At 32.4% G+C, this 18,749-nt stretch overlaps 3 protein-coding genes across 4 annotated transcripts; 2 read left to right on the top strand and 1 right to left on the bottom strand.

Moving 5' to 3' along the window:
- Positions 1 to 301: 301 nt before the first annotated feature.
- Positions 302 to 15,091, top strand: LOC111705475 (uncharacterized; the record flags this gene model as incomplete). The annotated part of the gene is given in 10 exon segments (XM_023478034.1): positions 302 to 432; positions 2,844 to 2,970; positions 3,287 to 3,760; positions 5,183 to 5,220; positions 5,498 to 5,578; positions 6,264 to 6,414; positions 12,613 to 12,783; positions 13,540 to 13,677; positions 13,919 to 14,017; positions 14,920 to 15,091. Coding segments are annotated over 10 exon segments (1,452 nt in total), but the record flags the coding sequence as incomplete, so codon positions are not given.
- LOC111705476 (Golgi apparatus membrane protein TVP23 homolog B) lies at positions 6,868 to 12,379 on the bottom strand. 2 transcript variants are annotated; one of them, XM_023478037.1, is made up of 6 exons: positions 12,249 to 12,379; positions 11,681 to 11,765; positions 9,650 to 9,856; positions 9,433 to 9,463; positions 8,113 to 8,246; positions 6,868 to 7,114 (listed from the first exon to the last, which is right to left on the bottom strand). In XM_023478037.1, the coding sequence occupies exons 2-6, from the start codon at positions 11,755 to 11,757 to the stop codon at positions 6,940 to 6,942; spliced, it is 624 nt and encodes a 207-aa protein (XP_023333805.1). In that variant the 5' UTR covers positions 11,758 to 11,765; positions 12,249 to 12,379; the 3' UTR covers positions 6,868 to 6,939. The 2 variants fall into 2 exon arrangements, with proteins under 2 accessions (XP_023333805.1, XP_023333806.1); XM_023478038.1 differs by lacking the exon at positions 12,249 to 12,379 and having other exon boundaries at positions 11,681 to 12,218.
- Positions 15,092 to 15,135: 44 nt separating the features above from the next.
- On the top strand, positions 15,136 to 18,748 carry LOC111705481 (leukocyte receptor cluster member 1). Its single transcript, XM_023478046.1, has 6 exons — positions 15,136 to 15,245; positions 15,615 to 15,688; positions 16,006 to 16,127; positions 16,809 to 16,903; positions 17,155 to 17,257; positions 18,127 to 18,748. Exons 1-6 carry the CDS (start codon positions 15,168 to 15,170, stop codon positions 18,708 to 18,710), a joined length of 1,056 nt encoding a protein of 351 aa, XP_023333814.1. The 5' UTR covers positions 15,136 to 15,167; the 3' UTR covers positions 18,711 to 18,748.
- Position 18,749: the final 1 nt, after the last annotated feature.

Genomic DNA, 18,749 nt, shown 5'->3' on the forward strand with positions numbered 1-18,749 from the left:
ACTCTATTTTATCAATGTTTTTAAAAGTTATTTTTGACCTTTAAGGTTAGAAGAATATCCAAAACTTATGCCGATTATCCTTGCATAATCACTCTGAAACATTAATACTTCAAATATTTAAGAATAAAATAAGTTTTTTACTTCTAGTTTTAAAAGTTGTGAGTGGTGAATCACAAAAAGTTTCTTCAAAGTTCCAAGAGCTCATCAGTGTCTGGTTTTTCTATCACATGTTTCTGTTCACTTCACCTTAACATGGGGTTTATTATTTTTACAGACTGTTCTAAATTGTATTTACTTCTAGGAGGTAAAGTTCTTGAATGCAGATGATAAACGAACCCTGGGTGAAGAAAGATTAGTCCTGGTTACTCCTCGATATGTTCCTTTCGCTGTCTTTAGTACTATTCCATATCAGAAACCACACAGAACAACTAGGTAATGTACAGTACAACGCTGTTTATCTTAACATGTACAGTACAACGCAGTGTATCTCAAGATGTACAGTACAACTCTGTTCATATAATTACTTACAGTACAATTCTGCTCATCTCAATATGTACAGTACAACTTCGTTCATCTAAATATGTCAGTACAACACTGTTCATTTTAATATGTACAGAGGACTGAATTAATTAATGAAGAAAGGTTGAACTAGTTATGGATATGTGTATACGATCTCAACTTCTTATCCTTTTTCATTAAATGCCACCTCTGTTTTCTGCAGTTTGGTACATTTATGGGTTGCATGTATTTTTTTAGGGCAGAACACATAAAAAAAGTAAAATCCTAGGAACTAGAACTTTATCTACCGTTCATATTTGAATCAGAACTTGTAAAAGCAAAGCTAAATTGTTGTGTTCTATTTTTTCTCACCTTAAGGATAGTTTTTGTAAGAAAACTTATAAGATTATAATATGCATAACCGATGTGAATTGTGAAATTCATTAATTTCTTTTCAGCATGTTTATTTGTATTGTGTACAATATTTTATATTTTATAACTTTAATGTAAACAAAAATACTTGCGTTCAAACTTTTCTGTCAGTCATATTTCTCTCTTAATCTTTTTCTGTTAATGTTTTATTAATCTTGCATTTTGATAGCATTTCATCAATCAAATTAACCTGTACCATTAACATTACTTTTTTCCAGTTTGAGTAGCATAGTTATTCTAAATAGGTATGTTCTATGTTTTTATGTTAGATGTTAAAACACTTTGGTACAACGTACATTATGTGCATTGTACATTAGAACAAATTCATTGCACGTAATTTTATTGTTATAACCTTATATGGAAGTTTTACACAGAAATTATAAAAGCTACAAAAAATTACATTTGTTGTTAATAGTAAAAGGTTCTGGTTTGGTTCGGTTTCGAGGGTTTGGGACTTTTTAAAGGTACCACAAACTTCTGAGCTGAAAACTTTAGAATGGTGGATATCGAGATCAATGCTTGATCTCCTTTTTTTAATCTCCAGATTAAATAATGCTTGTTCTCCTATTGGTTTTAATCTCCAGATTAAATAACCGATCGGGATTAAGGATATCCCATTCTAAAGTTTTCAGCTCTGAGAAGTTTGTCACAAACTTAAATTTTATAATCTCAATATCCTTGCAGCCTGATGGTGTCAACCTTTAATATTTTAAACTACGATTATTTGATCGAACCAGAATTTATATTGTAAATATCTAAGGTATACGACATTGGGTTGCACAGATATAGAGATTAGAAAATCCGAGTTTGTGGTAAAGATTCAACTCTTTTATTGTTTACACTAAAAATTTGCTTTTCTTCTACTATACCAAATGCTGACCCTATGAGAAATCATATGAAAAAAATGCATCAAAACTATCGTTTTTAATCAATATTATTTTACTAAATTTTTATTTTTTTTAATTATATTTTCTATTAGGATAAAAATATTGCAAAGTGTAGTAAATGCAAACTTGAACAGAATACAGTTTTGATAAATTGGAAATTTTATCAAAAAACATTTAAAAATCTAATTAAACGATTTATAATCCTATTAATAGTTAAGCTTTATATTGCCTTTATAGGCGTATTTGACCTTTATTTTTCAACTATCCATGAATACAGACAAAGCCACTAAAATTTTACCTTTATTAAATTAAAGGTTAAACTCAGTTTAACAATTTTAATTTTGTTTTAAAATACAATATGTGATGTGATAAAATGTAGATTAACTTTTTCATAACAACTTATAACAACTTTTAGAATTCTAAATCTTACATTTTTTGTTAATTATTTAGACGCCAATCTCAGAGCAAACCCATGCAAAGGTAAGCTCAAACGCAAGTCGCCAAAAAATGTTCTTGATTACACAATACACAAGTCGGTTGCCTTCACAAAAAGAAGATCAAGTATCAACTGGCAGTAATAATAAAAACATTATTGCCTTTTTTGATGTTAAAAAAAATATTATAACACGTGAAAAAAATCACTTTTATAATATTTCTGATTAAATGGGTTTTAAGAAATTTTATGAATGTATAATCTTAAGGTACAAAATTTCACACAAAATTAGATAAATGTTAGGTAATAATTATTTTCATATTGATAGTTATTTTTTACCAGAAACATTAGGACAATAAAGTCTTAGACAACGATGGATAAGAATTTTTGTATGTTCAATTGCCTGTACCCTGCCATATTAATCGCATTAACTCTTAAAGGGTGGACCCAAATGCCTTTTTTTCTAACCCAAAAATTGAGTTTTAAAAAAAATCCTGTTATGATATATTTTCTGAAGTTGTTGTTAAGTGTTCTTACTTAGTGTGACAGAAAGACCCCACAATGTAACGTTCATCCATGCTCCACGTGTTTAGGACGGAGCACAAGCATGAACTTGGGAGAAGATTGCGGCATTCATCCGGAGGTCGTCCTTTACCAGCAATTAATGATAGTTTCGACCCGTTTGAGATGTTAGGACTAGAAAGATCTGAAATGGGACAGGTAAAAGTTGTAGCTATTAATGCTTTTTGAAACAAGTTTCTTGGATTTCATGAATTGCTAATCTGTATTTTATTATTTATTAAAATAGATGTATTTGTTTATTTATCAAAATAGATTCACATTGCTCGCTTATTTCTTATTTCTGCCTTTTGACAATGTTTGCAATTTTTTATAGCTTTCATTAATGATTGCAGTGACTCCGAAACATGTAGAAATAAAAAAATCCATGTTCACTTCTGTATTAACCTTGTACAATGTTCACAAAAATCACAAATTTAAACTAAAGTTTAATGTTAAATGCTTGTCCTGAAAGCAGGAAGGGGTCGGTTCAGTGTTAGAAGGAGGAGCAGGACAACTCGAACCTAAAACCTATCCTCAAGCTACTCTACAGCTACCTTCTGCAGAACCTGGGGTTAAGGAACTGGAGAACAAAGAACAAGTAGAGCGATCAAACCCACTCTCCAGTTCAACTCTGGGAAGGTACGAAGGGAAGAAGAGGCCGAAACTTATCCGGTCAAGCCGGTCAAACCCAGGACCTTTAACATTGCCTCCTGCCTTCAAGCTAACCAAGTCCCCCGTGAAAGGAAAAGAAGAAAACTCCGCCCAAACAGCCCCTGCCTCGATCAAGTCAGTTGGCATGTTTGGATCACCTAAGATACTCCAGAAATCAGGACGTGCGCAAGTTAGTCAGTTGACTCGCCAACTCTCTAGAAAGTTCTCCGCCAAGCTGAACGGAAGTTTTGACATCTTGGAGGACGCGTCCTTTCCCTTTCCATTCCCGGACAAGACAGTAAGTGTCTGTTGGATGTTGTTTGTTATGAGCATATATAAATATCATCCTCAATTTTGAAACCTACCCTCAACCAAAGAACCTAAATTGATTTTGTTAAACCTAAAATTGTAGATCACATCTCTCCCTAGCGGATAAGGACTCAGCTTAGGTGTTTGTTCGTTGTCTAGTAGGTAACACTGTCATAAAATTCATACCTTCTGAAACCTTTCATTTAGGAACAGAGAAAGGTATTAAAATTGAAAATATATATGTCGTAAAATTTTCTATATATGTACCCTTTAGTTAGGTTTTCAATCATTTGTTATGCTTTCACATTTTATAGCATAGAAATATTAAGAATCTTTATTTCATTATCAAAATAACTTTATAGATCGCTGGAATACCCTTTGTACAGGACCCAAGATACGTTTGTAATTTTGTGTGCATGAAATATAGTTTTCTTAAATTTTTCTTTATTTATTGTAAATCTTATGATCATATACAATGTTAAAAATGACAACTAAGTATAAGTATCATTTCGTTTCGTAAATAGAGAAGTAAATTAGATCAAACAGCACTGACGTCGTTACTTCGAGCGTGGTACGTCTAATTTACAGCAGTACCTTACAAACCTTCATTGAAGCAACAATGAGGAAGATCGTGGTTGTAAAGCAAGTGTTGAATTCTGACTATTTTCTTTCTCTCTTGGGTAGAGATGAAGGTTTAAAAAATACCGTTGTTAATTGGACATGGAGACCGGAGGGTTACTTGAGATTACGCCTTCTAATTGATTTTTTATATGTATTTATTTATCCAATTCGTTCAAGTATTTTTCACTTCACACAGATCCCAAGGGTTTATATTTTCATGAAAATACTTTTTTTTTTCTCCAAGATTTGGGATATGAACGCTGAATTGGGAAAAACTTGCCTTTGATGTTGAATTTTCTTTATTGTTACCAAAACATCAAGAATCATTTCTTGAAAATATATATAGTACGTACCCCTGCACATCCCATGTTAAATAACTAGTCTGCTGAAAAGATCAGTCCTGTTCTCATTTTACAATTCAAATTCAAATAACATAACTTCTTTTTAGCAATTTCCTAAAGATAAATTTCAAGTTTACCCTATAATTGTAATAAAATGCATGCTCATTGCTAATTGCCATCTGATAATAGCTCAGTTACTTCAGAAACTTTAATGTTCTGGTTTTTATTAAATGATAACCTAAAGCTCTTTTATTGATGTGACATTAAATAAAAAATTAAGATGCTACTGGCCGAAACTAATAAGAATTTTCTAAGTATTTTGAATTAAAAATGTTCTTTTAACTTATGGACTACAATTCAAACCTCATTATTGACCTTAAACCTTCTTTATCACTGACTGGTCGTAAATCTGTATTTAAAAAAAAAAATTAATTTATTTTGTTGTATAGGAAATCTCCTATGGTTGTCTTCTAGAACCAGCCTACAGGTTTGTAATGTATTCTTTATCTCCTTGACTTTCTAAACTTTCTAAATTTTCTACCCTTTCTAAACGTTCTAAACGTTCTAAACTTTCTAATATTTCCACCCTTTATATCCTTTCTACACTTTCTACACTTTCTAAACTTTCTAAGCTTTCTACACTTCCTAAACTTTCTAAATTTGGAATTTATTTAAATGTTTATTTCTGTTTGTATTTTAAATCATGTGAGCTTATCCAATGCCGCGATGTTTGTAGGGATAAAAAATATCTTGTCTTTCTTTAGCCTTGAAGTCCAACCACCCATGGATACAATATTGCTAGAGACAGGACGGAGTTCTCCCAGGCAAACAGTTAAATCTGGCAGGTTAGATTCTTACTCAGTGTCCATAGTAAACCATAGGTTTGAATCTTACTCAGGGTCCATAGTAAACCATAGGTTTGAATCTTACTCGGGGTACTTAGTAAACCACAGGATAGAATTTTACTAAGGGTCCTTAGTAAACCACAGGATAGAATTTTACTCAGGGTCCTTAGTAAACCATAGGTTAGAATTTTACTCAGGGTCCTTAGTAAACCACAGGATAGAATTTTACTAAGGGTCCTTAGTAAACCACAGGATAGAATTTTACTCAGGGTCCTTAGTAAACCATAGGTTAGAATTTTACTCAGGGTCCTTAGTAAACCACAGGATAGAATTTTACTCAGGGTCCTTAGTATACCAAAGGATAGAATCTTACTCATGGTGCTTATTAAACAACAGGTTAGAACCTTACTCAGGGTCCTTAGTAAACTAAAGGTAAGAGGATACTGAGTAAACCACAGGTTAGAATCTTACTCTGGGTACTTAGTAAACCACAAGTTAGACTCTTACTCAGGGTTCTAAGTTAACCACAGGTTAGAATATTACTCTGGTACTTAGTTACCACATTTACACCTTACAAGATTTCTGCCAATTTTAAACATTTTTAATGTTTCAAAAACATGCATAAAATATGAAATTATATTTTCATTTTCGATCAAATTGATTTTATTAAAACTTTGGTTTTAAGGATTTCTCCTAAAAGTGGGCGTACTTCCCCCGCCCTGCTAGAGGAGGGTGGGTGGGGTGTTCCAAATGGAACTCCTTACTCTCCGCACACTCTAGATGGATGGTTGGGGGCAGGGCAGCATAGAACATTCCTCCCTTTCTCCTCCTATATGGTGAGTCAATTATACTATTTCAAAAAGACTAGGTTAAGATTGTAATTTGTCTCAAGGATTTAACTTAAATTTTCAAATCCCAGCAACCTTTTTTTCTGAAGCATTTCAAAAGTCGTGATTTTGTTCAGGCGCACCGTGAAGTCATTAATTTTTAATTAAACTCCTATGAAATACCTCTTTTAATCTGTTATTGTTAAATTTCATATTTACTGAAGAAGTTTTAACTGGAGTTTTTATTGTTATAAAAGTTACTTACGCCGTTTACCCGCGCGTGGTATTAAATCATAATTATATCTTAAGTGCCCGGCATTTTAGCCCATGTGACCTCTGTGGTACCTACCAGCCAATAAACCAGCTTTAGTCAACATTTAATATTATAAATATGCATATCTGAGCGAAGAGCTTTATTATATAGATTCATTCACGCATATTTTTTACAAAGTCTACATTTAACTTACATTTTATTAATTTATTGGAACAATCACATAAATACAATATTTATAAATTAGTTTCAAATCAAATAAATCAGATATTTTGTTGGGTGTTGGATTGAGATCTTTTAAGTACATTAACTGTAATGTACTCTGTGACCTTTTGCCTGATATTGACCTGGCCTAACCGACAGCGCAGAGAACCAAACAGGTTTGCTCCATTCAATGACAAAGCTACACTGCAGAGAAGAAACCATCTCAAATGTAAACTAAAATTATGCATTATGAGACTCTTCAAAATATCTAATTTTTCATTTAAAATAAGAATATTTTAACAAAATTTGTTTTCCTCCTGAGTCTAAAACTAAAGAATGCGCGAATTAAGTTCGAGGTTAAAAGTTCTGTAAAATAATGAGTAGCTACTTAAATATTAAACTTTCTCAATTTTAAATTTGAATTTCCCGGGAAAATCTGAACCAATCAGAGAAAAGAATTATTACGTAACTATTGGTAATCAGCTGATTTTAAAATTTTAAATTATACGTGCAAACATTAATTAATCTAAAACGTGAAATTTATTAAATCAAGGTTTTTACTTTTAAATATATTGTAATTAGTTGAATGCCGCTTACCGCTGAATGATGATATGCAAATAGGGATTGCGGTATTTCAAGATTTTAACCCTGTATTTAAATTAAATCGTCGATTTCGGCGAGTTAAATATTTAACCACAGGCTTAAATATTTAACCTCACGGTTAAAGTTCAGGTTTAAATTAAGTCAGAAGTGGCATTTAACCATGAACTTAAAATTTAAGTCAAAACTTTTCGTTCTTTAGTTTTAGACTATGGTTGCTTTGATGGTTCTTAAATAGAGTGTTGGAAAATATATTTGCCTAAAAAGGAAATAAACCCATTTGACTTTAGAGGGGGAAATTCTCAATTTTTTACAATTACAAATGTTTAAAAAATATTCGGAAAAGTTTTCTATCAGTCAATCATTTGTGGAGACACAAACCTATTCTCAATGAATCGATAATACAATTAAATTGGACAATTTGACCCAACTTTATAATTATTTTAAAATGAAAAAACAGCCTTTCATCAAATAGTAGTTAGTATGAACCAGATTACCTGAAGAGAGATATAGTTGCAAACCTATTCTCAATGATAATACAATTAAATTGGACAATTTGACGCAACTTTATAATTATTTTAAAATAAAAAAACAGTCTTTCATCAAATAGTAGTTAGTATGAACTTTATAACCTGAAGAGAGATATAGTTGCAAATATGAACCATGCTCCCTGAGCAACTATTAATCCTCCCCAGAATATATTGGAATCCTTAGATTTAGCCAACTCTCTCTCCTCACTTGTCCAGCATTCATATCTCCAGCTCAACTACAACAGCAACAATAATAACAATATTTAAATATGTACCTTTTAGGAGTGTTTGGCGAGTTCGTTTTAGGATTAGGAGTTTGTTATTTCAGGTCTTTGTCTTATCAGGAGTTTGTCTTGTCGGGAGTTTGTCGTTTCAGGAGTTTGTCTTATCAGAAGTTTGTTATTTCAGGAGTTTGTCTTATCGGGAGTTTGTCATTTCAGGAATTTGTCTTTAGTTTGTTATTTCAGGAGTTTGTCTTATCAGGAGTTTGTCTTATCGGGAGTTTGTCTTATCGGGAGTTTGTCATTTCTGGAATTTGTCTTTAGTTTGTTATTTCAGGAATTTGTCTTATCAGAAGTTTGTTATTTCAGGAGTTTGTCTTATCAGGAGTTTGTCTTATCAGAAGTTTGTTATTTCAGGAGTTTGTCTTATCAGGAGTTTGTTATTTCAGGAGTTTGTCTTATCAGGAGTTTGTTATTTCAGGACTTTGTCGTATCAGGAGTTTGCTATTTCAGGAGTTTGTCTTCTCAGAAGTTTGTCTTATCAGAAGTTTGTTATTTCAGGAGTTTGTCTTATCAGGAGTTTGTTATTTCAGGAGTTTGTCTTATCAGAAGTTTGTCTTATCAGAAGTTTGTCTTATCAGAAGTTTGTTTTTTCAGGAGTTTGTTATTTAGTTTGTCTTATCAGAAGTTTGTCTTATCAGAAGTTTGTTTTTTCAGGAGTTTGTTATTTCAGGAGTTTGTCTTATCAGGAGTTTGTTATTTCAGGATTTTGTCTTATCAGAAGTTTGTCTTATCAGAAGTTTGTCTTATCAGGAGTTTGTTATTTCAGGAGTTTGTCTTATCAGAAGTTTGTCTTATCAGAAGTTTGTCTTATCAGAAGTTTGTCTGATCAGAAGTTTGTCTTATCAGGAGTTTGTTATTTCAGAAGTTTGTCTTATCATGAGTTTGTTATTTCAGAAGTTTGTCTTATCAGAAGTTTGTTATTTCAGGAGTTTTTTATTTCAGGAGTTTGTCTTATCAGGAGTTTGTTATTTCAGGACTGCCTTATCAGGAGTTTGTCTTATCAGTAGTTTGTTATTTCAGGACTTTGTCTTATCAGAAGTTTGTTATTTCAGGACTTTGTCTTATCAGAAGTTTGTTATTTCAGGACTTTGTCTTATTAGGAAAATTTAAAAATATAATTTTCTCCTATCTTTCCTACCTTTCCATCATCTTCTACTACACTCCACCATCTTGAAAATTAGAATACTTATGTTTAGTTTTTTTTAGATAAAACATATTTTGTACCAAAATACATTGTACAACATAACACGTGTATTTTAGTAAAAATAAATGTTATTGAAATTCACAATTTATAAAATTGTGATTGAGAAAATCTTTTCAAAATTGAAAAAAAGAAAAATGAATTCCAATTTTCCCTGAGTCCAGCCAGAAGCCTGCCGGAGATATTCTTGACGATCCAGAAATCTGCGGAGAGGAGGAGGGTGATCATGATAAAGCAGGCGATGAAGGAGGAGGTGAGGAGCCAACCGAACATGTACAGGGCCAATGACATCATCTTGAACATGAGGTGGAGAACTAATATCATGGTGTGAGAAGGTCGTCCTTGCTTCTGCTCTATGATCCTGGACAAATATATAAAAATTAAAGAAACAATTCCCAATTTTCACGTTTTCTTATAACATGCATTAAAACAGAATATTTCTTCCTCATGAAATGTCTTTAAACATTTCTTGTAAACGATTTGAAAACCTGCAGTTCTTGTGAAAACTTTAGGACAGTTTTAATTCCCTTAACAGAAGAAACATATTGCAGTTCATTAAATGAAAGATTATAATGATTTAATAAGTTTAAGGATAAGAAGATCTAAAGGGTAAACCTAAAAAAACACAACGAATTTTTTGGATTATTTCTAAGAAAATCCATAAATTAATTGATGAAAATCCGCAAAACTATTATTTTGGGACCAGTTGATAGTGGATCTACCAAGAAAAAATGGATAAAAAGCTTAAATCCATCTTGAAATCACAGATAGAGACCTATCTCCAGATAAAGCCACATGCCAGTGATGGTAAAATAATAAAGTGGCTGTATATTGGTGCAGTCCCAGGTCCTGACACTCTCAATGCAATAAAAAAAGAAAGCCTAAGAAGCTTTGTTGTCGACCAGAAGAAGAAGTTTGCAATGCATGGGTACTGTGCTGATCACCTAAAGAGGAACGGACGACCCTCTGTTCCAGGAAGAAAGATTGCCAAAGTGAAGAGACTGATGAACAATAAGGAACGCAGGAGCACCCGGTCTGTTTCTAATAGAGTTGGATTATAAGGTACAGAAAATGTCAGATGAGCATGTGTGTAGAGTGTGCAAGGATGTTCCTTAGTATTTATGGGAGAAGAGTGAGGAATGACAGAAAGTGGGGAAAGATCATCAATACTGATTTCAGTGCCAAAATCACTACTTATGACCAATAGAAAATGTTTGGAGTATTCTTAAGGGAAAGGTTGCTGAAAAAGAATGCTCTAATGACCAACAGCTGAAGAAAGCCATCATTGCGACATGGAGAGAGATTGACGAGGATAAGGCTCTATGTAGACATTTGATGGCATCTCTGCCCCACAGACTACAAGCTGTTATAGACAAAGGCCGTCAAATCCAGAAGGAAGACTACTAAAAGTTTCCAAATACTCAAATATATATGTAACCACTAAAATATATCCAATAAAACTGTTTGAATCATAATGCATTAAACAATTAGAGAAGAATTTGTATTATGTGTGGTTTTTTTTAGGTTCACCCTTTATATTATAATTGCTGATAAAAGGGAATGCTGATGAAATTTTGAGTTGTCTAGAGTTTCATATATGTTAAGCTATCTTTTTTTTGCTAAAAATGTTATATGATATGTTTTTTCAAAAGCGGTTTTTTGTAAAAGGAACTTTAAGATGAAGGAAATTAAAAGAACTTTTATATTTTCAAAACAGAAACTAAATAATTACTTATTTTCGATCAATGGAACCTTTGTGAATCTGACATGTAATGCTTTTTTAATTAAGGGTCACTTGAAACCTGGTCGACAGCAAGGTAATAATGCAGAGGTGTACGAATCATTGTACTGCAGTGTACTGTCTCTGGGCGGTAATGTAAACACAAGACGGATGTCTCAGCCTGACATGGGATCCATCTTTTACATAAAAAATCAATGAAGTTTTCTGGTCATAGGAAACTATTATGTGAATTATCAAAATTTTCAAAATTAAATGCTTTTAACCTCCTCGGATACTAGAGGAACACTGATGCATCTATTCTTGTTTACAAATTCCGCCCAGAGAGAACTGTTTTCAATATGTACGCAGAGTATACGCCACTGCAATTAAATTTCCTTGCATTATAACCTTGGTCAACAGACTCTTTAAGCAATGGTACCAAGTACATTCTTATAATTAATTTACCTATCGTTAGAGATTGATGCGTTAACTGTAGATCTTGTATCCAGATCCTCATCTTGTAATCTAGTATATCCAGTCATACTTTAACCTAGGATATATAATAAGAGATAGATCTTGTATCCAGATCCTCATCTTGTAATCTAGTATATTCAGCCATACTTAAACCTAGGATATGTAATTAGAGATAGATCTGGTATCCAGATCCTCATCTTGTAATCTAGTATATCCAGTGTATCTATTATATCCATTCATTATAGAATATATTTTATAAGATGGATATTTCAACTGTTGCTGCTTGTATCCAAACCTTTTAGTCTTTCTCTGACTGTATTCCTTATATTTATAAATATATATAGTAATACAGGGTTTTCCACAAAGTATTTTATTCTTTAACTTAATAAAAAAGAATGAATAAAAATTGTACAAACGTTTCTAAAGTCTCATCGAACGCATCTCTGAGATGGTATTTAATTAATAGCCCTTATCTCTCCTTTACTGCCCAGTATCATCCAGTCGTTGAACTGGATAGAACTAATCTATCTATTATTAAAAACTAAGCAAATGATTCTACCTTTATTTATACTTCTATTCCTTTACTCATGGATATATTTACTGAAGAATGTATTCTAACAAAACACCTGTTCAATATGGTTCACCTGTTCCGAGAATTCAGCTTTCTAACACATATAAATATATACATATATATAATTATCTAATATTCTTATTAATTGACATATTCAACATTTGTAATCATGTTAATAATAAAAATTGCATTTTGTGAAAGATATGAAATGTCCTGATTTTATATAACAAGAAAATTACCTTTTAAGGAGATGAACTATTGTGATGAAATATGGAAGATTTATTTTGTCTTCTAGTATTGTATTTAACATTTATCTGCGTACATAAGGGTATTCTTATATTGTACTTTTTAGACGAGTGTGATAGAGTACGTAAAACCAGCAGATATGAAGAAAGAGCTGAACGAGAAGTTTAAAGAAAAGTTTCCCTCAGTAAACCTAACCCTGACCAAACTAAGGAGCTTGAAAACTGAGATTAGACGGATTGGAATTGAGTGCGATGTGGATACTGTAACAATAGCACAGGTTTGGTCCCCATTTTATTCCCTAGTATTTCCATTTCTTGTTCGTCGAATATATCAATACAATAAAGACTACTTTAAATTTTAATTTTCAATTTGATTTCTACTAAGCTTTAAAACAGCATGAATACACACAAACATGGAAACAAAGAGAAGGTGTCAATTATCAGCTTTTCTTTGTTTACTAATAAACTATTAATTTGAAGAAAATGTTGTAAGATATCAAAACTTAAAGAAAAAAGTCGTCTTCGTTGTATTGATATAAACGCTGACTACTTAAATATTTTATTTTAAACCCCTGGTTTAATTACATATTTTTCATTATTCTAATTTTTCTCTCTTCTATCTTGGTCCATTCACTAAATATGCTCTTATTAAGTGGTATAACAACGTAATTTAAAGTGATCGTCCAAATTTTGTATTTATAGAGTGACATATCCGATTCACAACTGTTCTTTTTGAACCTCTATCTAAGTAACAATGATTAGGATATTGTAATTTTTCTGATTTTTAAGTGTTAAATTCTGTTTATTTTGATCATTGTCTCTGGCTTTTTATATATCTGCAAGACTCAAGTCAATCAGACATGCAATTCTATAAATGAAGGGTAACACTTACTTGAAAGTACATATTCTGTCTTTTTAGGATTCTTTTTATTTTTTGTTTTTGTTTATCTGCAAGGTTGTTAATCATTATAATTTTTGTCGATTATTGGTAATATTTTTTAACCATTTTTGTTTTTCATGTTTTAATCTTGTAGGCGTATGTTTACTTTGAGAAACTGGTTCTGCGGAATATAATCAACAAATCAAACCGGAAGTTCTGCGCAGGCGCGTGTATAATCCTAGCAGCTAAACTTAATGATTTCAAAGGAGAACATCTTAAACTATTAATTGAGGTAAAAACAAACAAAAATTATATTTGCAAAAACAAATTTTTTTTTAACGCAGATAAAAGTTTATCATATTAAAAAATGAAATAATATTATTATCAGAAATCAAATAATTAAATTATTTAAAAGTCTAAATAAGAAAATGTCAGTGGATTAAAATGAAAAAAATGTAAAACATCAATTAACCAAAAAGTAAATAAACATCATGATAAATGTGAAAATAGTATAATAAATATTTTAATTTTAGAAAACTGAGACAATATTCCGGTTGAATAGACGGGATCTTCTAGCTTCTGAGTTTGCTATCCTCGTAGCTCTAGGGTTCAGTCTTCATGTTCCTAGCCAGGTACTGCTGTAGGGTTCAGTCTTCATGTTCCTAGTCAGGTACTGTTCTAGGGTTCAGTCTTCAGGTTCCTAGCCAGGTACTGCTCTAGGGTTCAGTCTTCATGTTCCTAGCCAGGTACTGCTCTAGGGTTCAGTCTTCATTTTCCTAGCCAGGTACTGCTCCTCGTAGCTCTAGGGTTCAGTCTTCATGTTCCTAGCCAGGTACTTCTCTAGGGTTCAGTTTTCATGTTCCTAGCCAGGTACTGCTCTGGGGTTCAGTCTTCATTTTCCTAGCCAGGTACTGCTCCTCGTAGCTCTAGGGTTCAGTCTTCATGTTCCTAGCCAGGTACTGCTCTAGGGTTCAGTCTTCATGTTCCTAGTCAGGTACTGCTCTAGGGTTCAGTCTTCATGTTCCTAGCCAGGTACTGCTCTAGGGTTCAGTCTTCATGTTCCTAGCCAGGTACTGCTCAGAGGGCGAATTACAGGGCGGCTTATGATATTTTCCGGAGGGGTGGGGGGTAATAATTGTATTAATTGTATTTGTATTCCCCATATGGATTTTTTTACAGTGAATTTGGTCATTTGGTGTCAAGACCATGAGTAGCTTGGGGGGTAAAAAGTGGAAAATGTTTTTTGAATATATAATTCTTAAGAATTTAAATTAAAGGGCTAGAAGATGCGTGCTCTCTCTGTTTGCGCTTCTAATTTTTCCAGTTGGGGGGCGTCCCCCCATTTTCCCCAATTTTCCAGGGAGGACGTCCCCCTCCCCCATAAATCGAAATTGTCTACTCCATTTTGCACCAAAAAATTATACAACAGCAAATAATGATTAAAATCCTAGGAAGAAATAAATTAAAAAATCTATTTTTAGTAATTAACAAGGAATAAAATATTTTGACAGTGTTCGATTGATTAAATGTTTAGGAGGTGTATCCCCACTACCAGCGGTTAATCTACCTCACATAGTTACAGAAATAAGATCTTAAACCTGTTTCTTACTAAACATATCAGTTATCTGTGAACATTAAAATAAATCTAAGCAGAAAATTTGAATATATTTACAGTCAGCTATGATATCCTATAAAACATAAATTGTTAAAACATTTATAGTTTTATTTAAAAGTGTATGAATTTGTAGTAATAAATGATCTATATATTTTATTTACAGAACAATGAATATTTTACCAAAAAAGAAATGGCATGTCCGTACAAAAGATAATATAGAACGAGTGAGAAGAGATGAGGCTAAGGTAGGAAAATATAAGCGGTATAAAAATAGAAGAACGAATGTTTTTCATATGTATTTAATTAGAAAGTAAACATAAAAAAAATAATTACCCTTTAATTATTAAATGATGGTGCAATTACTTTAAAAATTGATTTTATACAGAATTTAAGAAGTTTTTTTTCTTCATTTTTTTTAGAAAGAAAATCGTCCAGTACTTTTTTTAAACTATGCATACAGTTCCTTGGTTCAGAGAGATGTAGGATTATTATTTTTAAATAGTTTCGCAAATGTATTCCTGATTAAGTACCGGACGATTTTTCATCTTTTTTGGTGAATTTTTAATTTTTTTTCTATCTCTAAAAAAAATGAAAAAAGACACTTTATACTCTAGGCAGCCGAAGAAGAAAGGGAAAGGGAAAGGAGGCAAAGATTGGCGGAACAGGAAGCTAGGACAAGTCTTCTAAGGTAATTGAACAGAAAAAACATTGTTTTTGTACAAATCAATCTCTCCTATCTGCTTAGTGTTTTATACTAGATTTTTAATAAAATTTGACTGTAATAAAAATATCAGAAAGTTGGGAAATTTATGAATAGATCAAGCAAGTGGTTCAACTTTCTACAAATATTCAAACTACTTCTCTCTTCTATTCTTATATTAACAATAATTCTAGCAATACTTAAAATGCAGTTCTCAACATATCAAAACAAAGTTTACGAAGTATTTTTATATTGAAATTGTTTTTTTAAATTTAGATTATTAAAAATAATCATCTCTGTTATAGAAACAAAGCCCGCGGAAGGTTGGGATTGGATCCTGCAGAATTAGAGGATAAGTCTAGACCAGAACCTGGAGAAGGACGGATAGAAAGTCAAGGAGACAAACAGGAACCTGTAAAACAAGTTGGTATGTCATTAGTTAACCAGACGGAATTAAGGTTTTGCTTAAAAATGTTAATGATAGTAGTAGTATGTCCAGAGGGCACTAGTTCTGCTACAGTGGAACCTGTAAAATTTTGGAATTGGAAGAAGCAATCTTATGTTTACTGTTTAGTTTTCTTACAAAGTAAATATTTGAACTAGTGACCCTCGTTTTTTTAAATAGATAAATTCTGTCCTTTTTATATTTTCTGCATAAAAGAATTGAGTCTTTGTCAGAAACGTTTTTTTTACTTCCCATATATTTGAAACCAAATGTCGTAGACCTTAGATATTTCAAAGAATAAATTCTGTAAGATCAAATAATCTAAGTTTGAAAATCAAAAGTTCACAGCATTAGATTGCTAGGATAGAGGCAAAGGCTTTATTCTTTTGCAAGTCACGATTTATAATTATTGATTTTCAGATTGTAAAGCACTTGCGAAGCAATTCCGTTGCGCGCAATTCTGCGAATATTTAATTGCTTTACTGTTCGTAATTATAGCGCGCTATACAATGGCACAAGCGGAAGCAAATATTGCAAGCAATTACGCGCAGCGGAATTCCGATTGGAAATCCTGATAAAAACTGTAAGGTTAATAATTTGTAAATATTAAATTGTTTAAGCTGATGCAAAGACATATGAAATATGACGTTAACTTTTTCGAAGGTTTTGAAGGAGGTGGAGCTATTGAGAGTTTAACTGGAGTTGGAGGACATGTAAACTTTTTCCTAAACCTAGAGGAGGGAGAGAAACTAGCAAAGGTAGGTTTAAATAAAAAAATCTGTTGTTTAGATCTGTATTTTTGATAATTCATTCCTTGTAATCATCCTTTTTTTCTTGTTTATGGTGCTTGGTTTTGTTATTTTACTTCATGTTCAGCCCTCACTCCTGCAAAATAACAGTTGACTGTTAGTTTGTTTTTGTTTAGTTTTATTGTATTTTATATTGTGGTTTGTTTTGTTATATTTTGTTTATTATATATGAATAAATCCTAAAATATTTTGCTGTCTAGGGGAACGAAGAGCACGAGTCTGAGAAGAAGAAGGAACAAGAAGAATACGAGAAGAAGATTGGTTATCTTACTTATCTAGGACAGGATACAGAGGAGTTAACAGGTAGAGTAGTACATCCAGGATACAGAGGAGTTAACAGGTAGAGTAGTACATACAGGATACAGAGGAGTTAACAGGTAGAGTAGTATATACAGGATACAGAGAAGTTAACAGGTAGAGTAGTATATACAGGATACAGAGGAGTTAACAGGTAGAATAGTATATACAGGATACAGAGGAGTTGACAGGTAGAGTAGTATATACAGGATACAGAGGAGTTAGCAGGTAGAATAGTATATACAGGATACAGAGAAGTTGACAGGTAGAGTAGTATATACAGGATACAGAGGAGTTAACAGGTAGAATAGTATATACAGGATACAGAGAAGTTAACAGGTAGAGCAGTATATACAGGATACAGAGAAGTTAACAGGTAGAGTAGTATATACAGGATACAGAGGAGTTAGCAGGTAGAGTAGTAGTATATACAGGATACAGAGGAGTTAACAGGTAGAGACGTTTATTCAGGATACATAGGAGTTGACAGGTAGAGTAGTAGTATATACAGGATACCGAGGAGTTAACAGGTAGAGAAGTATATACAGGATACAGAGGAGTTAATAGGTAGAGACGTTTATTCAGGATACATAGGAGTTGAAAGGTAGAGTAGTAGTATATACAGGATACCGAGGAGTTAAAAGGTAGAGAAGTATATACAGGATAAATAGGAATTGACAGGTAGAGTAGTAGTATATGCAGGATACAGAGGGTCTAACCGGTAGAGTAGTTTATACAGGATACAGAGGAGCTAACCGGTAGAGTAGTTTATACAGGATCCAGAGAAGTTAACCGGTAGAGAAGTAGTTAGTTCAACGTAATCATAAAAAAAAAAAATTTGAATTAATAGATTTATGAGTATAATTTTATTTCAGGAGAAAAGGTTTGGTGGAGAAAACTGCCTGTAAGAGAAGAGACTGAGGACCCAGCTCCTAAATCTGACATTGGAATCAAACAGAAGAACTTTCTCGATCCCTTGAAGGACGTGAAAAAGTACCTTGGCTGTGAACACGAGAGTTTATCATTAAAAAAACATGTGGTTGAGGAGAAAAAATCGTTAAAACGAAAACGAAGCAGCTCGCCAGAAGCTAAAAAAAAGAAAAAGAAAGAAAAGAAGAGTAAAAGTAAAAGTAAAAGTAAAAAACATAAGAACTCCGATAGTGATAAGGAAAGAGGTCGACGAAAAAAGAAGAAAAGAAAATATTCAACTTCTTCTGAATCAGAAGAAGAAGATAGAAAGAAGAAGAAACTAAATCTGGAAAGGTTAAGAAAAGAAAGATTAGAAAGAGAAAGAAAGGAACGTGAGAAAGCAAATAGATTATTACATGGAGAACCTAAAGAAGAAAAACCTTCAGCTGATAACCCCCCAACCTTGAAACAATCCTACAACTCACAATTTAACCCAGCCATTGCTCGACAAAATAAACTTGATCCTAAGCAGAAATATTGGCTTCAATAAATTTGTAACATAATTTGAATCTTTTAAAAATTTCAGAAG

This window comes from Eurytemora carolleeae, unplaced genomic scaffold, assembly GCF_000591075.1.
Source record: "Eurytemora carolleeae unplaced genomic scaffold, Eaff_2.0 scaffold396, whole genome shotgun sequence".
In the NCBI taxonomy this organism is placed as follows: Eukaryota; Metazoa; Arthropoda; class Copepoda; order Calanoida; family Temoridae; genus Eurytemora; species Eurytemora carolleeae.

Coding starts and splice junctions, on each gene's coding strand:
- LOC111705476 (XM_023478037.1), bottom strand. CDS start 11,757: ATGACTGGATATACTAGATTACAAGATGAGGATCTGGATACAAGATCT. Junction 9,464..9,649: donor AGGCTTCTGGCTGGACTCAG/GGAAAATTGGAA, acceptor CTAATTTTCAAG/ATGGTGGAGTGTAGTAGAAG. Junction 7,115..8,112: donor GCAACTATATCTCTCTTCAG/GTTATAAAGTTC, acceptor GCATAATTTTAG/TTTACATTTGAGATGGTTTC.
- LOC111705481 (XM_023478046.1), top strand. CDS start 15,168: ATGAATATTTTACCAAAAAAGAAATGGCATGTCCGTACAAAAGATAAT. Junction 15,689..16,005: donor GCTAGGACAAGTCTTCTAAG/GTAATTGAACAG, acceptor TCTCTGTTATAG/AAACAAAGCCCGCGGAAGGT. Junction 16,128..16,808: donor GGAACCTGTAAAACAAGTTG/GTATGTCATTAG, acceptor ACTTTTTCGAAG/GTTTTGAAGGAGGTGGAGCT.